We start from the raw sequence: 15,488 nt of genomic DNA, 5'->3' as shown, positions 1-15,488 counted from the left end.
CTTGGGGCGGGCCTGGGGGGAACCCGTGGCGACGGAGGCTGCCCTCAGCTGCTCAGACGCGGGCTCCCGAGGAAAGCCCTCCCCCATGGGCAAAAGGGGGCCGACTCCGGGGTGGGACGGCACTTTAGGGCCTCGGGGGCCACGTGACCCTCCCCCAGGAATGTGGTGACGTCACCGGGGGCGTGGCCAGTCCCAAAATTGGGGAGGAAGGGGGGGAAAAAAAGGCCAGAAAAAGTTGCTTTCCTGAAGTTCCAACCGAGGTGTGGGACGGAAGACGGGGTCAAGGCCGGAGGCCCGGGCTCTGTGGGGCCCGACCGCTGCCTGGAGCCCCTCGTTCCAGGCCATGTCGGGGCCCACCTGGCTCCCTCCGAAGCAGCCGGAGCCCGCCAGAGCCCCTCAGGGGAGAGCACTCCCCCGAGGCGTCCCGGGGCCGCCGTCAGCCCACGGAACAGGTAAGGCAGCCCCAGTGCGGCCTCCCACAGCCGCCCCGCTCACCTCTGCCTTGGGCTCCTGCCTCTCGCCGAGCCTGCCCCCGACCTTGCCTCTGGCAGCCCTCCCTGCCTCCTGCCCCATTCTCAGACCCCAGGTGCAGGGTGGGGTAAGAGGAGAAGGACCCAAGAGGGTGGCCTCCACAGGTGTCACCCTTCGCCCCTTCCCCATCCCCACCTTCTCTCTCTCTTCCCTCACCCCAGCACTCCAGCCCCACCCCAGGGTCAATTTTTGCCCCCTCCCATCTGAGCAGTGTTACCAGGTCCCGGGGGGACCAGAGGATCGGGGGCTGGCCTGGGTGGGGTGCCATGGAGCACCCCAGCGCCCGCAGGTGAGAACCGGCATTGGGGGGTGGGGGTGGGGTGCACCCCGGGCAGGTGATTCACATTCTTCCTGCTCTGTTCCATCCCTAGGGACTCCCCCAAGACAGGGGCGGTTTGCACCCAGGAAGCCTGGATGCTGAGATAGATTCCCTGACCAGCATGCTGGCTGAGCTGGATGGGGGTCGTGGTCATGCCCCAAGGAGACTAGACTGGCAGGTGACACCCTGTCCTGCCCCTGTCTTTCTCCTGCTCCTTGTCCCGACCCCACCCCACCAGGCCTGGTCATTTTTTTGGATTCTCAGCCCAGTTGTGGGGCGGGGGTCCACTACGTGAGCAATGCACTCACCAGGAAGACTGGGTTGTCAGTCTACTAGGTTGAGGGCAGGTCCTTGTCAAAAATCCATGCCTGCCTGGGAGTCACACACATGGGGGTTCCCACAGGTGTGATTTCTGGCCTGCTCACTCCTGGTCTGCGTTTCTCCGCAGGCTTATGAAGCCCCTCAGCCCCCTGCCTATCGCACGGGTTTGGGTTCAGGCTCCCTGAAGCCAAATGGAGGGGCTGCTCCTGCCCCGCTGCTCTCAGCAGCTCCCTGTGGGGGCCCCGCTCCGGCCTCCTATGCCACAGCCAGCACTCCCGCTGGCCCGCCCTTCCCTGTGCAAGTGAAGGTGGCACAGCCAGTGAGGGGCTGCGGCCCACCCAGGCGGGGGGCCTCCCAGGCCTCTGGGCCCCTCCCGGGCCCCCACTTTCCTCTCCCAGGCCGAGCAGATGTCTGGGGGGCTGGTTACAGAAGCCACCGAGAGCCAGGGCCAGTGAGTAAAGAGGAGGCTGCAGGAGGAGGAAGACGAGGTGGCTACGGGCCCCAGGTGAGCACCAGGATTGGGTGGGGGTGGTTAATGTCATGCTTGTCTGAGGTGTAGGGAGCTGGGTTGCCGGAGAGCTAGATCCCCTGGGGGTGGGGAGCAGGTCAGGAAATAAAGGAGAGAGGGGGCTAGAGCTGCAAACTGGCTCTTTTAGGTGTGCCCCTGGACCCTGTATTGGGACGTTGTCAGATGAACTTTCCGAGTGGAATTGTCTGGACCTCAGGGATTTTGACAGTGTCGGGATCTAGGCCTAGGGCTGACCCCATTTCCCACCTTCTAGGTCCCCCTGAGCCAGCCTCCTGAGGAGGAGCTTGAGAGGCTGACCAAGAAGCTGGTGCATGACATGAACCACCCCCCCAGTGGGGAGTACTTTGGTGAGCTGACCCCCTGGGTGGGGTGGGAAGGGGAGGTGGGGCTGGAAAGTCAGAGGGACAGAGGATTCAGCTTCCCAGCCTGTGCAGGTTGACCCTGTCCCTTCCACCTGAAGGTCGGTGTGGCGGCTGTGGAGAAGATGTGGTCGGGGATGGGGCCGGGGTTGTGGCCCTGGACCGAGTCTTCCATGTTGCCTGCTTTGTATGTTCTACGTGTCGTGCCCAACTTCGGGGCCAGCACTTCTATGCTGTGGAGAGGAGGGCATACTGTGAGAGCTGCTACGTGGTGAGTGGTGGGGCCAGACGGGCTGGAGGCAGCAGCAGGAGGCCAGGGCTCCCATCCAAGGTGGGAACTAGATATTGAAGAGGAACAGAGCTCAAAGCAGGGGGACTAAACTGATACATAAGAAGAGAGGAATTAACTAAGTAGCTAAATACTGGCTGTTGGAAAGGAGGACACATCCCTTAAAACGTGACATTGTTTACAATTTTTAGAGTTAAGGGAATGTGTCAAATTTCCGTAACACCCCTCTGAAGCAGATACTACTATAGAAGGAAACACGTTCAGAAAGGTCAAATCACTTAACCAGGAAGCTGCAGTGTTGGGACTTGAACTGGGGTCTGTTCGAGGTCACCTTTCACTGAATCACATGCAGGGGGCTACAAAAACAGATGGGTGGGCTGGCAGGATGCCTGCTGTGGGACTTCCATTCCTGAACTTCCTGCCTTCCTTCCCAAAAGGCCACCCTGGAGAAGTGTTCCACATGCTCCCAACCCATCTTGGACCGGATCCTGCGGGCTATGGGAAAGGCCTACCACCCTGGCTGCTTCACCTGTGTGGTGTGCCACCGTGGCCTTGACGGCATCCCTTTCACAGTAGATGCCACCAGCCAGATCCACTGCATTGAGGACTTCCACAGGTTAGGCTAGGTCCCCATCTTTGTTTCAGATCACCTGGCCTTTCCCATCTTTCTCCTTCATGTCCTAGTAGTCCCTAACCTCTGCTGTTTCCCACTCCCGGCAGTGCCTCATTTTCATTAACATCCCTCTCTTTCCCAAGATCCCAGACCGTAACTCTGGTCTCTGTGTTCTTTCCCACGTCCCTCGTTCTCTGGGCTCCACTGTTAGTCCCCTGCCACCCTGGGGCTTGACAGCCTCCTTGCTTCCCTTCCACCTCAGGAAGTTTGCCCCGCGGTGCTCAGTGTGTGGTGGGGCCATCATGCCTGAGCCAGGTCAGGAGGAGACTGTGCGAATTGTTGCTCTGGATCGCAGTTTTCACATTGGCTGTTACAAGTGCGAGGTCAAGTGGCCAGGGCAAGGGAAAAGGGGGTTTTGGGGTTTAGGGTGCTGAGTATGGTAGAATCCAGGGGTCTGGGCCTGATGGAAAGCTGTTGTTTCTTTCCTAACAGGAATGTGGACTGTTGCTATCCTCTGAGGGTGAGTGTCAGGGCTGCTACCCGCTGGATGGGCACATCTTGTGCAAGGCCTGCAGTGCCTGGCGCATCCAGGAACTCTCGGCCACTGTTACCACTGACTGCTGAGTCTTCCCAGATGTACCTGCTGCCTTCTCCCTTCCCGTCAACCACACCGATATCTACCTTTACAACTTTGTCACCAAATGCTGTCTACTCTTCCTCCAATCATGAAATAATAATCCCTCAAGAGTTTACAAAACACACTTAAGTCTTTGTCTCATCTGATTCTCACAGCAGCCCAATATAAGCACTTGTGATTGATGCCATGTTTAGCGGTCTCTATGTTTAGCTAGGGAGTGACTTACCCACAGCGCATAGTTCCCAAGTGGCAGAACCAAGATCAGAACTGGGGTTTTCTTGGTCTTTTTTTTTGCAACTGTACTGTATACTTTGTCATGTAGTTTGTTGTAAAGACACCCCTCTCAGGACTGGGAGCACAGCTGCAGTACGGTGCAGGCAAGCAGTATTTACCATTCTTAAACCTTCACACTTAGTAAGGACGTGGTGTTACCCCCTGGTGGTGGTGATTTTAACCTGGGGCTAGTCAGCTTCTGTCTGTTGATCGAGACCTCAACTTAACGTATCTTATCAAAGTACTGGTTGGAGTCAGACTGAGATTTGCCAGTTTTGCTTAGAACATGGGCGCCTTTGTCGAGGACGAGCAGTAACAATGGGTTTGCAGGAAACGCATACGTAGGCACCAGCAAAAGCTTGTTCTAGGGTGGAAGCATAAAATGGTGGGAGATGCTTTAAAATGGTTGCTCCGTCCCGCTAAAAGCCCACAACCACCCAGTCCCTGCCCTGCCCGAAGAGCGGGGGCGGGGCAACCCGCGTGAGGTCGGGAGGCACCTCGAACAAGGTTAAGGGGGTGACAGCTGCTCGCGAACTGCTTCAGACCCCAGGCACATCCCGGGTAGCACGGTCTTTGACTTCGGCCGGAGAAAACTCCTTGACATCCAGTGGGCCCTACAGCTCTCCCGAGGCCGCGCTTGGTTCAGCTCGGCTCCCGTAGTTCCTCTTGCCCACGCGCAGTTCCCGTCCCGGAAAGTGCGCGAGTCTTACGGGTCCCCGCCCCTTCCCGTCATTCCCCGGGGCTCCCAGTTTCAGCCTCTGTGGTTTAGTTCCAGTTCAGGCCGCGCGAGATGTAGTTTGTGGTTTGCAGTTCGAGGCGCTGTTACGCCGGTGACGCAGGCGCGGTGCGAGCGGCGCGCGCTGACCGCCCCTCCTCGGGTGTCCCACTTTCTTCCTGTGTCTTCGGCCCCCTCGCTGAGAGCCCTGCGTCTCCCTCTCACCCTCCTTGCCGTCCTCGTCGCACGCCGGAGGCAAGAGGCGGGCCCTGGTCGCCCGGAAAAGCAGCCCGCGAGAGCGCAACGGCCGGGACCGCTCCCAAGTGGGGGAAGGGCGGGGCTGGGAACAGGGGCCGGGGGCCGACGGGCGTGGGCGGGGAGACCTCGGCGGCCGGCGGAGAGTCTGCACCTCTCTCCTGCCGGGGAAGAGGGCTGACGACGGCGGGGACAGCGGAGGGCTAGCCTTTGCGGCGGGAGGCGGGTGTGCTGTCCTGGAGGGGTGAGCCTTTCCTTCTCTTGTCATTGTTCAACGCCGTGACCACCCCTGTTCCGGCTCCAGGGTCCCTCAGACCGCACCATGGGTGACAGTGATGACGAGTACGATCGAAGGCGCAGGGACAAGTTTAGAAGAGAGCGCAGCGACTATGATCGTTCTCGGGAGAGAGATGAAAGACGTCGAGGGGACGATTGGAATGACCGGTATGATACTGCCTTTCCTCAGTTTCGTCCCGTTGTCTCATTGGGTTGCACTCCACCCTGATTGCATTTCCCGTATAATTGTATTAGGGCGAACCGTGTGGAATCGTTTGTATTTGAGCGTTTCTTGTGGCTCAACCTATTTGGTGTTGGCCAAGGAGCCAACTATGGCCTGATTTTTACACTGTCCGGAAGAGCTAAGAGTTTGAGTATGAAAAACCAAGACTTACACATATACTTACAATGTTTGTACTTTGTAGTTTGTAAAATATTTCAAAAGAAGTAACAATTGATGTGACTGGAGAGGTTGTCAGAACAGACCAGTTTCCTTGCAGGGTTAAGTTTGTGGTTAAATTTTTTGTAACTTTTTTGCATAAAATTAGTGCAAGATTTTTGGATAGTGATGGTTGGGCTAATTGATTAGATTTGAGTTAGTGATTAGTTTTCTGGTTTGTTGAGTTGTAGTTGTTTGCATTAGGAAACATCTGAAGTGGTTTCAGATAAAGTAATCAAGAGAAACTGTGGAAGATCTTTTAATCTAATCTTTTAAGGGGCATCTCAGATATCTGATCAGTGAGTTGATGGCACTGAGTCGATTTGGCAACATGACCAGGAAAAAAAAATTGAGACGACTTACTGTGAAAGCATGTATTCATTCAGTATTGCCTTGGAAAATGAGTTTAGAAAATCATTCAGTCTGTCATTGTGTTTTCACTGTTGAGAATATGTGGTACTTTGTTTTTCTTGGTATTTTTTAAGAAGAAAATTAAAGGTATCCTGAATTCTGAAAATGGATAAGATGTGGTTATTGCCCTTAAGGAGTTTATACTCTGGGGGTGGGGGAAGGAATGGCCTTGGGTGTGTGCTGCAAATGAGTATATATGGGTTATCATCGTAAAGATGATAAGTGTTGAGGGAACAGATCTTCTAAGGGAGGGGAAAACTACAGGAAATCCAGTTAGTGAGACTTGGAAAGATGAGTGGGAATTCCCCAAACACAGGTGGAGTGAACAGCTTGGATTCAGGGTTGGAATGTGCAGAAAGAGCACATAATTGAGTTTTTTAGACAGTGGCTCTCAAAATGTCCACAGAGGGGGCCTGTGTGGTTCCAGCTCTCTGTGGTAACACTAAGATAATACTGTCCTTTGTGCTGTTCTGACACATGCACTCTGGGTGCTGCAGCAGTGGTGGGTAAAACTGCTGGTCTCCTAGCATAATTCAGGGCAGTGGCACACAACAGTTTAAAAGAAAAAAAAAAAGCCAATTTCACTTTGTATCCCAGATGAAGCAGTAAAAATTTATTAAATTGGGTTCTTGACTTTGCGTTTCTTTTTGGTACACGTGAGGAATGGGAAGTATGCATAAAGCACTTGAACCTTACATAGGGTTCGGCGGTTATCTTGAGGAAGAGCATTTATAGGATTGAGTTGGGAGCTGACCTAACAGTTTCTGTCCCATGGGTTGCCATTTTTACCTGAATGAAAAACTGCTAAACAATAGTGGTTATTCATGTTTGGGTATTTGACAGACATTTTCTTGAAAACAGATTAAAAGAACCTGTTACTTCTAGGAATATGTTAGAGTTGTTGCCAATGATGTAAGTAGAACTTTACAGTGAAAACCGACATTTTGGAAAAATTGTATTTGCTGATCTGAGGTTGACAGCTTCACCTTTACTTAGAAACTTTGCTGATGAGCTATGTAGTGATGCTAAAAATATGAAATTTTGATAGTTTAACAAGATGTGTCAAGATTCAAAGAGCAAGATAAAATAATGGATTTTAATGTACTGGAGTACAGAATGTTCATTGGTACCTGTCAGATTCAACAGTACCTAGCCTTTAGGAAACTCTCTTGTCAAGTTTTGGGTAGAATCAAAGAATATCACCAATTGTCTGTAAAGACTATTAAAGTATTTCCTTTTCCAACTATGTATCTGTGAGGCCAGATTTTATTTTTTCAACCAAATAACTTATTACAATAGATTGGATGTAGAAGCAAACATGAGAATCCAGCTATATCTGTTAAGGCAGACTTTGAAAAGATTTGTAAGTGGAGAAACAATGCCACTTTTCTCACTAAACATTGAGAAAATAGCTACTTTTTTAATAGAAGTATATAACTTACGTTAATATATAAACTTACAGTTAATGGGTACCTTTTCTGTTCCAATTTTGGATATAGTAAGTTTTGATAGATATAACCCACATAGGAAAAAATCTTTAATATTTAATTATTTTAAAGAGTGTAAGTTGGGGTCCCAAGCCAAAAAGTTTGAAAACCAGTGGATTAGAGCAAGGATTTTATTCTTTATTTTGTTAAGATGGGAATGGAGGTGGTTGGTGGCCAGTGGAGAGGCTGGAATGATAGCCAGGAATGCAGAATTTGAACAGTGTTGTGTCCTGGCCTTTAAGCAAGGGAGGGTGACTGGCTTTGTGTTGAGAGGTCATTCTTGACAGTAGAGTAGAGATGGGGAGACCAGTGCTGCAGCTCCAGTAGAGGGACCAGGCAAAGGATTAACAAGCCAGTGAATTAGTGGTGAGGGTGACACTTCATAACCGGACACCTGGTGATGTGTTGACAACAGAGAATGGGAAACAGGAGGAGAGAGCAAGTTGGGGCCTGTAGCGATAGCAATGATAGGCTCAGTTCTGACCTGCTGATGTTGAGTGGCAGTGGCTGAGTAGGGGCTGCTTAATGTGGGTCTGGAGCTCAGGAAAAGGCTGGGCAGAGGAGAGGAAGAGTTGGAGAGCTTTCAGTGAGTGGGTAATGACTGAAGTGATGGAAGCAGTGAAGAGTTTTTTTCTGTTTAGAGGGCAGTTGTATCATTTTAGGCTTTTAGTCTGGTGTCTCAGAATAGGAAGGGCCTGTCCAGGAGGGTGACCTTGGGATAGCCAACCGTCTCAATTACTTATTCTCATCTCCAGAGAGTGGGACCGGGGTCGGGAGCGCCGCAGTCGGGGTGAATATCGTGACTATGACCGGAATCGTCGAGAGCGCTTCTCTCCTCCCCGCCACGAGCTCAGCCCCCCGCAGAAGCGCATGAGGCGAGACTGGTGAGATGGCAGCAGCTTCTCTGTCTTCTCTCCTTAGTCTCAGTTCCACCTGGCCTCAACGGTCTTCCTCACTTCTGTCGAGAGCATCTTTGTCGTTTCCTGTAATCAAACTTCCTATAAACCCATCTTTTTTATCCCTTTAAACCCTTGGGTGAGCAACCACATTCCATGTGCCCCTCCCTCTGTCCTCTCCTTTGTGCTCTGGAGAGGGGATTCCCTTCTCTGTCTGACTTTTGTGTTCCCCCACCCTTAGGGATGAGCACAGCTCTGACCCATACCACAGTGGCTATGAGATGCCCTATGCTGGGGGGGGTGGGGGCCCAACTTACGGCCCCCCTCAGCCCTGGGGCCACCCGGATGTCCACATCATGCAGCATCATGTTCTGCCTATCCAGGCCAGGTAAAGACTGGGTGTTCCAGGGTTCTCTGGAGAAGGGAGTTGGTAGGCTTAGGGGATGGGTTGGGGTTGCTCAAGGCTGAGGCTGGAGCCAGGCAGTGGGTCAGGCACACAGTTGCTTGTTGAGTGGTAGCAGCTTGTGCCAGGCTGATGGTCATGGTGGGTAAAGGGGGCAGCTGGCTACCTCGGCTCCCCATCCCCCCACCCTCTTCCCTACAACCAAGATTTCCTGACCGGGCCCCCCCCAGGCTGGGCAGCATTGCGGAGATCGACTTGGGTGTGCCACCGCCAGTGATGAAGACCTTCAAGGAATTTCTGTTGTCCTTGGACGACTCTGTAGATGAGACAGAGGCAGTTAAGCGCTATAATGACTACAAGCTGGATTTTCGAAGACAGCAGATGCAGGATTTCTTTCTGGCTCATAAAGATGAGGAGTGGTGAGTGCCCCTGCTCTCCTGCTGTCTGCTCCCTAGCATGTTTTCCCTGGCCCTGCCAGTGGCCCCTGCAGCCCTGTCCTCCCCGCCCCCCACCCCTGTTTTCCCCAATCTGGAACGTCCTGGGGGTGGGGGATGGGAAGGACACCAGCACTGGCTGATGGGTTCTCACTTCAGTGTCTGCCACGGCCCCTACCCCACTCCCTTCCCCTCTGTCCTCAGTGAGTAGGATGCCTCCAGGCAGCTGGCCAGAGCCACCTGTTCCCTTGGGGCAGCAGACAGACTGCTTCCCACTTGCTGGTATTGGGTCACTGTCATCCCTGATCGCCGGGACCCTGTGTGGCTGTGGCTTCCTCCCAAAAGCAACAAGTGAATCCAGACAAGAAAAGCAAAGATCTCAGGGTCATTTGACAGAAAAAGAATTTTAATTTTTTTCCTTTTGTGGATGTTTTAATTTTAATCAACCATCTTTTCCCCCCTTCCTGCTCCTCCTCCTCCTCCTCATCCTCTTTCTGCTCCTTCTCCTTGAAAAGAGCCAGAACTGGGAACTACACCCGCTCATCGACGGAGCTCGGAGCAAACCCACCTCCACCCCCACCATACCCAGCCCATACATGAGCCCCCTGGGCTGAGCTGCGCTGCCCCGGCCAGGCAGACAGGCAGGGCACTGCTGTGCACAATGCAGCAGTTTAGCTGAATGTAACACTCAGGCAGCTAGTCAGTCAGGGCCCCCACCGCGGAGTCCCGCGGGGGTGGGGCATCCGGGCCGGGACGCCCCAGCCAGGAGCCAGCCGGTGGCCCACCTGCCAGCATGGGCCCTGGGCGCGGCTAGTTAAATCTTGAGCTCTGTTTGACCAAGCGGCCAAGGTAAAGATCCTGGAGGTGATGCCTGCGGCTTTCCTTCCCTCCACTTGTGGTTCTGTTCTGTCTCTCCCTGTCCCCTCTTCCTTCTCTATGTCTGTGTCTCATTCTGTCATGCACTTTTACTGTGTCTCTGTACTAACACTTCTTTCCTGTTTTTTCAGTTTCTCTGGTCTTTAGTTTTTCCCTGTGTTTTCGATTTCTGGGACTTTCTCATACTTTCCCTTTATTCTTTTTCTCATACTGCTGATTTCTCCTGTTTTCTCCCTGTCTTTATTTTAAATGTTTCCTTTTCATGCTCCCTCCCCACCCCACGCCTCTCTCCCTTTGGGCAGTACCTTAGGTTGTAAGGGCTCTTCAGTGTCTCCCTTTGGCCTTTCCCTGTCCCTTCACCATCTTCTTATCTTCCCAAGGGGGGAGAAAGGTATTCTGCCTTTTTTGGCTTTTCCTATCTGGTGCATCAGGTTTCTCTATATCTTCCACCTAGGGATGGAGGGAGTTGGTGGGAGCAGTCCTTTTAAATGGCGAGGAGAGGGAGGTTCTTTGGGGCCTATTTGCTTAGCCCTTTCTCTTGGAAGCTTTGGGAAACTACATTTTTTAAAGTTAGTGTTTCCCAGAGACTTAAAAACAATCGGTCTCCCTCTCCAACTCTGGCTTCCCGGGTAGTCATTGCTTTTCCCAGTTCCAGAGTTCTTAGTTCCTGGCTCTCCCCCAAATCTTCTCAGAGCATAACTCTGGTTCCTTTTGGGGGTATTGGGTGGTTCTAGAGCACCCCTCCCCCTAGACACTGTGCTGTAATGTTTTTTGTGGGTGTGAGAGGATGGGGGCTAATCCCTGACTTTGTCTGGGCCCCTCCCAAAGTCCTGGCCCTGGTCTCCAGTGACTATCTTGTCTCTTCCCTCCCCATTTCCTTCCCAGGTTTCGATCCAAGTACCACCCAGATGAGGTGGGCAAGCGTCGGCAGGAAGCCCGGGGGGCCCTGCAAAACCGACTGAGGGTATTCTTGTCCCTCATGGAGGGTGGCTGGTTTGATAATCTTCTTCTGGACATAGACAAAGCTGATGCCATTGTCAAGATGCTGGATGCAGGTATGTGGACAAGGAGCGATATGGGGTGTCTGGTGACCAAGGTTTTGGCTGGAAAATAGAAGTAGGTTGACAGCTAGAGGCCAAAGGCCAGGGCCCTTTGGTTGTGACCTTCCTCCCTTTGTTGGTAGCTGTGATTAAGATGGAAGGAGGTACCGAGAATGATCTACGCATCCTGGAGCAGGAAGAGGAGGAGGAACAGGCAGGAAAGCCAGGGGAGCCCAGCAAGAAAGAGGAAGGCCGGGCTGGACCAGGCTTGGGGGATGGAGAGCGCAAGGCCAATGATAAGGATGACAAGAAAGAGGATGGCAAACAGGTCTGAGTGCTGGGGCTCTGGGTGCTGCCTTTAGTGCTTGGGGAGAGGACAGGGCTGCTTAGGGCGGTGGGGTGCAGAGGAGATGGGATGGGTTGTGAATGGGGTTGGGAGCAGGAGGGACCCTCTGATAAAAGGTTGAAGGGGAGATTGACATGTCTGGTGATTCTTTACCTATAGGCTGAAAATGACAGTTCTAATGATGACAAAACTAAGAAATCTGAGGGTGATGGGGACAAGGAAGAGAAGAAAGATGACGCTGAGAAAGAGGCCAAAAAGGTGGGCTCTCTCTGGCCTAGGTCAGTGTCAGGGTTGGGGTCCCTGCTGCTTGGCTCACCACCTCTTGCTGTGGTGCTCACAGAGCGGCAAGAAGCGGAATAGGAAGCACAGCGGAGATGACAGCTTCGATGAAGGCAGTGTGTCTGAGTCTGAGTCTGAGTCTGAGAATGGCCATGCTGAGGAGAAAGAAGAGGCTGGTGGGTAGCGGGGGAGAGTGGGCTTCTGGGAGAGATGGGGTGGGATTTTGACAGCTTTCCTATTCTCCCCTCAAACTCAACATTAAAAATTCAACAACTCCCACTACTTCCTGCATAGAGGAAGCACTCAAGGAAAAGGAGAAGCCCAAGGAGGAAGAAAGGGAGAAGCCTAAGGACCCTCCCGGGCTGGAATGTAAGCCCCGGCCCCTGCATAAGACTTGCTCTCTTTTCATGCGCAACATCGCACCCAACATCTCCCGGGCTGAGATCATTTCTGTGAGTGGGGAAACTGGCCTCCAGTGCCATATTGTGGCGGGGCAAGGCTGGGCAAGGTAATATGGCCCTATTCTGTAAGAGGGAAGCCTCCTTCCCATGGGCCCTTGCCTGTTGAGGGCTGGCACCTAAGTGCACCATTTGCTGCCAAGTGCTGCTATTCTCCATTGGTTTTTCCCTCTCTGAGTAAAGAGTCAAAGGCAGTCTCCTAGGGTTCTGAGGATGTGGGATTGAAGGAAGAATTGAATCCTTGAGTCACTAAATGGGGTTTCTGTGCCTCTGCTTCCCTAGCTTTGTAAAAGATATCCCGGCTTTATGCGGGTGGCACTGTCGGAGCCCCAGCCTGAGAGGAGGTGAGCAGTGGAGAGAGGTGATCCTGGATTCCTTGGGGAAAAGGTTCAGGGGAAGGTTAATGGACAACTAAATCTTCATCCCAGAGTTACACTGACATTTCTTTCTTTAGATTTTTCCGTCGTGGCTGGGTGACCTTTGACCGCAGCGTTAACATCAAAGAGATCTGTTGGAACCTGCAGAATATCCGAGTGAGTCTTCGGGGTGGGCCTGTTATGGGGAAGAGAAGTCAGGGCTGTCCATGCTGCACACAATCCACTGCATACCTGCTCATTCATTCTGCTCCCAGTTCATCTACCCAGTCTGCTCACAGGTCTCTGGGCTAGGCTTTGGGACTGTTAGCACAGACAAGACAGACCTGTCCTGGTCCTCAGGGAGCTTAATCTAACCACTGGTGTTTCAGTAGAGCCAGCCTTCCAGGTGTTGCTTCTGTTCCCTCCAGCTCCGGGAGTGCGAACTGAGCCCTGGCGTGAACAGAGACCTGACTCGTCGTGTCCGCAACATCAATGGCATTACCCAGCACAAGCAAATAGTGCGCAACGACATCAAACTGGCCGCCAAGTTGATCCATACCCTGGATGACAGGACCCAGCTCTGGGCCTCTGAGCCTGGGACACCTCCTTTGCCAACAGTCAGTGGCTCTCTGTGGAACTTTTTCAAAAGCAGCAGATCCCATCTCCTCTGTTTTGGGTCCCTCTGGTCTTACTGGATCTGTAACATTGACCCCTTGTATTCACCTGCTTGCTTCTGCCTCTATTTGGGCAGAACTTCCAGCAGAGGAGATTGGCACTAGTGATTGTTGGTGTGGTTAGAACAATTACAGAACAAAGACAAATAATGAGATGGGGTTAAGCTGAGTGGGCCTTGAGCTCCTGGATGCACCTCACCTTCTCAAATGCGGTTTCTCTGCTACCTAACCCCAGGGGTTTCTCTGCCTCACTTGCCCCTCTTTCTCTCTCTCTACCAGAGTCTGCCCTCACAGAACCCAATCTTGAAAAATATCACTGACTATTTGATTGAGGAAGTGAGTGCTGAGGAGGAGGAGCTGCTGGGGAGCAGTGGGGGGGTTCCACCAGAGGAGCCTCCTAAGGAAGGGAACCCAGCCGAGATCAATGTGGAGCGGGATGATAAGTTGATAAAGGTGCCAGTGACAGCGGAGTGTGGTGGGTGTGCCAGCCTGGCTCAAGTGGGAAAGGGGCAAGTCGGGTGAATGTGTGGCTTCTTGTGCTTAGGTTTTGGACAAACTACTACTCTATTTGCGCATTGTACATTCCCTGGATTATTACAACACGTGCGAGTACCCCAATGAGGATGAAATGCCCAACCGCTGTGGCATCATCCATGTTCGGGGGCCCATGCCACCCAACCGCATCAGTCATGGCGAAGGTTAGCGGCCAGCTTCCCCACTTAATTTCCTTGGTTTTCCTGTCTCCCTAGTTGCCTCTGGTCTTTGTTCTGCTCTGGTAGCAGCACTCTGGCATCCTCTCATCCCCTCCTCCTTATTAGTCTTTTGCTGACCTGTTGTCCCATCTCTGTTCCCAAACTGCAGTGCTAGAGTGGCAGAAGACATTTGAGGAGAAGCTGACTCCACTGCTGAGTGTACGGGAATCTCTTTCAGAGGAAGAGGCCCAGAAGATGGGTCGCAAAGACCCTGAGCAAGAAGTGGAAAAGTTTGTCACCTCTAACACCCAGGAACTGGGCAAGGATAAGTGGCTATGCCCTCTCAGTGGCAAGAAATTCAAGGTCTGGGATATTAGAAAGCTGTGTGTTAGAACAGTGGGAGGAGGGGTTGAGCTAGGAAGCCAAGGCCTGGCGAGGAAACTGCACAGCATGGCTGGTGGGAGGGAGGTTGATTATCCCTTTCAGAAGGTCTGGGGAGTTAGGAAACCTACATGGCTCACCCTGTTCTGATCCTCTTCTCTCTGCACCCAGGGCCCTGAATTTGTACGCAAACACATCTTTAACAAGCATGCAGAGAAAATTGAGGAAGTGAAGAAGGAGGTGGCATTTTTTAACAACTTTCTTACTGATGCCAAGCGCCCAGCTCTACCAGAGATTAAGCCAGCTCAGCCCCCTGGCCCTGCCCAGAGTAAGATACGATCCATGAGGGTCTGCCACTTTTTCTTTCTCGACTTTTCAAGGACTCCTGGTTCTCTATCCTCTCTTCCCCTAAGAAGTTTATACTCATCCTCAGGCCATATTTCTGAAAACTGGTTGTCACTGCCCTGAGCTGTGCAGCTGTGCCTCTCCCCTCCTCCCGCAGTAATTCATGTCCCTGTCCGTGTTGTACTCCCCCCAGGCCTGACCCCAGGACTCCCCTACCCACACCAGACTCCCCAGGGCCTGATGCCCTATGGTCAGCCCCGGCCCCCCATCTTGGGCTATGGAGGTAAGTCCATAGGAGGGACTAGAGAAGGGTGTGGTGGTTGTAGGGGCTTGGGAGAAAGAAAACTTAGCTGGGATGTGTTAGGTCGTAAGTTTTCAACGCAACACTAATCTTCTCTTAGCTGGTGCAGTCCGTCCTGCAGTGCCCACTGGAGGGCCTCCGTACCCCCATGCCCCCTATGGTGCGGGCCGAGGGAACTATGATGCCTTCCGAGGCCAGGGAGGTTATCCTGGGAAACCTCGGAACAGGTGAGGATGAGCTAAGATAAGATGTCCAAGCTTGCTCCTTTTCAGATTCCCTTTCAGGGGCCCTCATCTCATCTCATTTTCCCTCTTATCTCACAGGATGGTCCGGGGAGACCCACGGGCCATTGTGGAATACCGTGACTTGGATGCTCCAGATGACGTGGATTTCTTTTGAGTCTACTTCACTCCCGGTATCATTTGTACTTGTGACTGCCTCGTCCCATCCAGCTGAGAATTTTTTGTACATGCAGCCGTACTGCCAATAAAAGCACTTCCACAGTGATTCCTGACAGAGTATATGGTATATAATTACCCACAATCTCCCAAAG

General features: G+C 52.6%; 2 protein-coding genes across 8 annotated transcripts; both read left to right on the top strand.

Annotated features, from left to right (window-relative positions):
• Window positions 1-6: 6 nt before the first annotated feature.
• On the top strand, window positions 7-3,780 carry TRIP6 (thyroid hormone receptor interactor 6). Of its 3 annotated transcripts, XM_036904563.2 has the most exons (9): window positions 7-452; window positions 693-820; window positions 903-1,028; window positions 1,299-1,676; window positions 1,954-2,047; window positions 2,161-2,330; window positions 2,786-2,964; window positions 3,224-3,344; window positions 3,454-3,722. In XM_036904563.2, exons 1-9 carry the CDS (start codon window positions 344-346, stop codon window positions 3,583-3,585), a joined length of 1,437 nt encoding a protein of 478 aa, XP_036760458.2. In that variant the 5' UTR covers window positions 7-343; the 3' UTR covers window positions 3,586-3,722. The 3 variants fall into 3 exon arrangements, with proteins under 3 accessions (XP_036760458.2, XP_036760461.2, XP_036760457.2); XM_036904566.2 differs by lacking the exon at window positions 3,224-3,344 and having other exon boundaries at window positions 743-820; window positions 3,454-3,780; XM_036904562.2 differs by lacking the exon at window positions 3,224-3,344 and having other exon boundaries at window positions 3,454-3,780.
• Window positions 3,781-4,658: 878 nt separating this feature from the next.
• SRRT (serrate, RNA effector molecule) lies at window positions 4,659-15,442 on the top strand. 5 transcript variants are annotated; one of them, XM_036904553.2, is made up of 20 exons: window positions 4,659-4,841; window positions 5,146-5,285; window positions 8,210-8,338; window positions 8,592-8,738; window positions 8,960-9,172; window positions 10,949-11,118; window positions 11,247-11,431; window positions 11,609-11,707; window positions 11,790-11,904; window positions 12,023-12,180; window positions 12,469-12,530; window positions 12,641-12,719; window positions 12,971-13,159; window positions 13,496-13,669; window positions 13,761-13,914; window positions 14,078-14,271; window positions 14,461-14,617; window positions 14,828-14,917; window positions 15,036-15,162; window positions 15,259-15,442. In XM_036904553.2, exons 2-20 carry the CDS (start codon window positions 5,164-5,166, stop codon window positions 15,332-15,334), a joined length of 2,640 nt encoding a protein of 879 aa, XP_036760448.1. In that variant the 5' UTR covers window positions 4,659-4,841; window positions 5,146-5,163; the 3' UTR covers window positions 15,335-15,442. The 5 variants fall into 5 exon arrangements, with proteins under 5 accessions (XP_036760448.1, XP_036760450.1, XP_036760446.1 ...); XM_036904555.2 differs by having other exon boundaries at window positions 4,660-4,841; window positions 8,984-9,172; XM_036904551.2 differs by having other exon boundaries at window positions 4,660-4,841; window positions 14,816-14,917.
• Window positions 15,443-15,488: the final 46 nt, after the last annotated feature.

The sequence above is a fragment of the Manis pentadactyla genome, chromosome 10 (genome assembly GCF_030020395.1).
Source record: "Manis pentadactyla isolate mManPen7 chromosome 10, mManPen7.hap1, whole genome shotgun sequence".
Classification (NCBI taxonomy): Eukaryota; Metazoa; Chordata; class Mammalia; order Pholidota; family Manidae; genus Manis; species Manis pentadactyla.
Note: the sequence above shows the minus strand (reverse complement) of the source record. Positions and strands in the feature narration are given on the sequence as shown.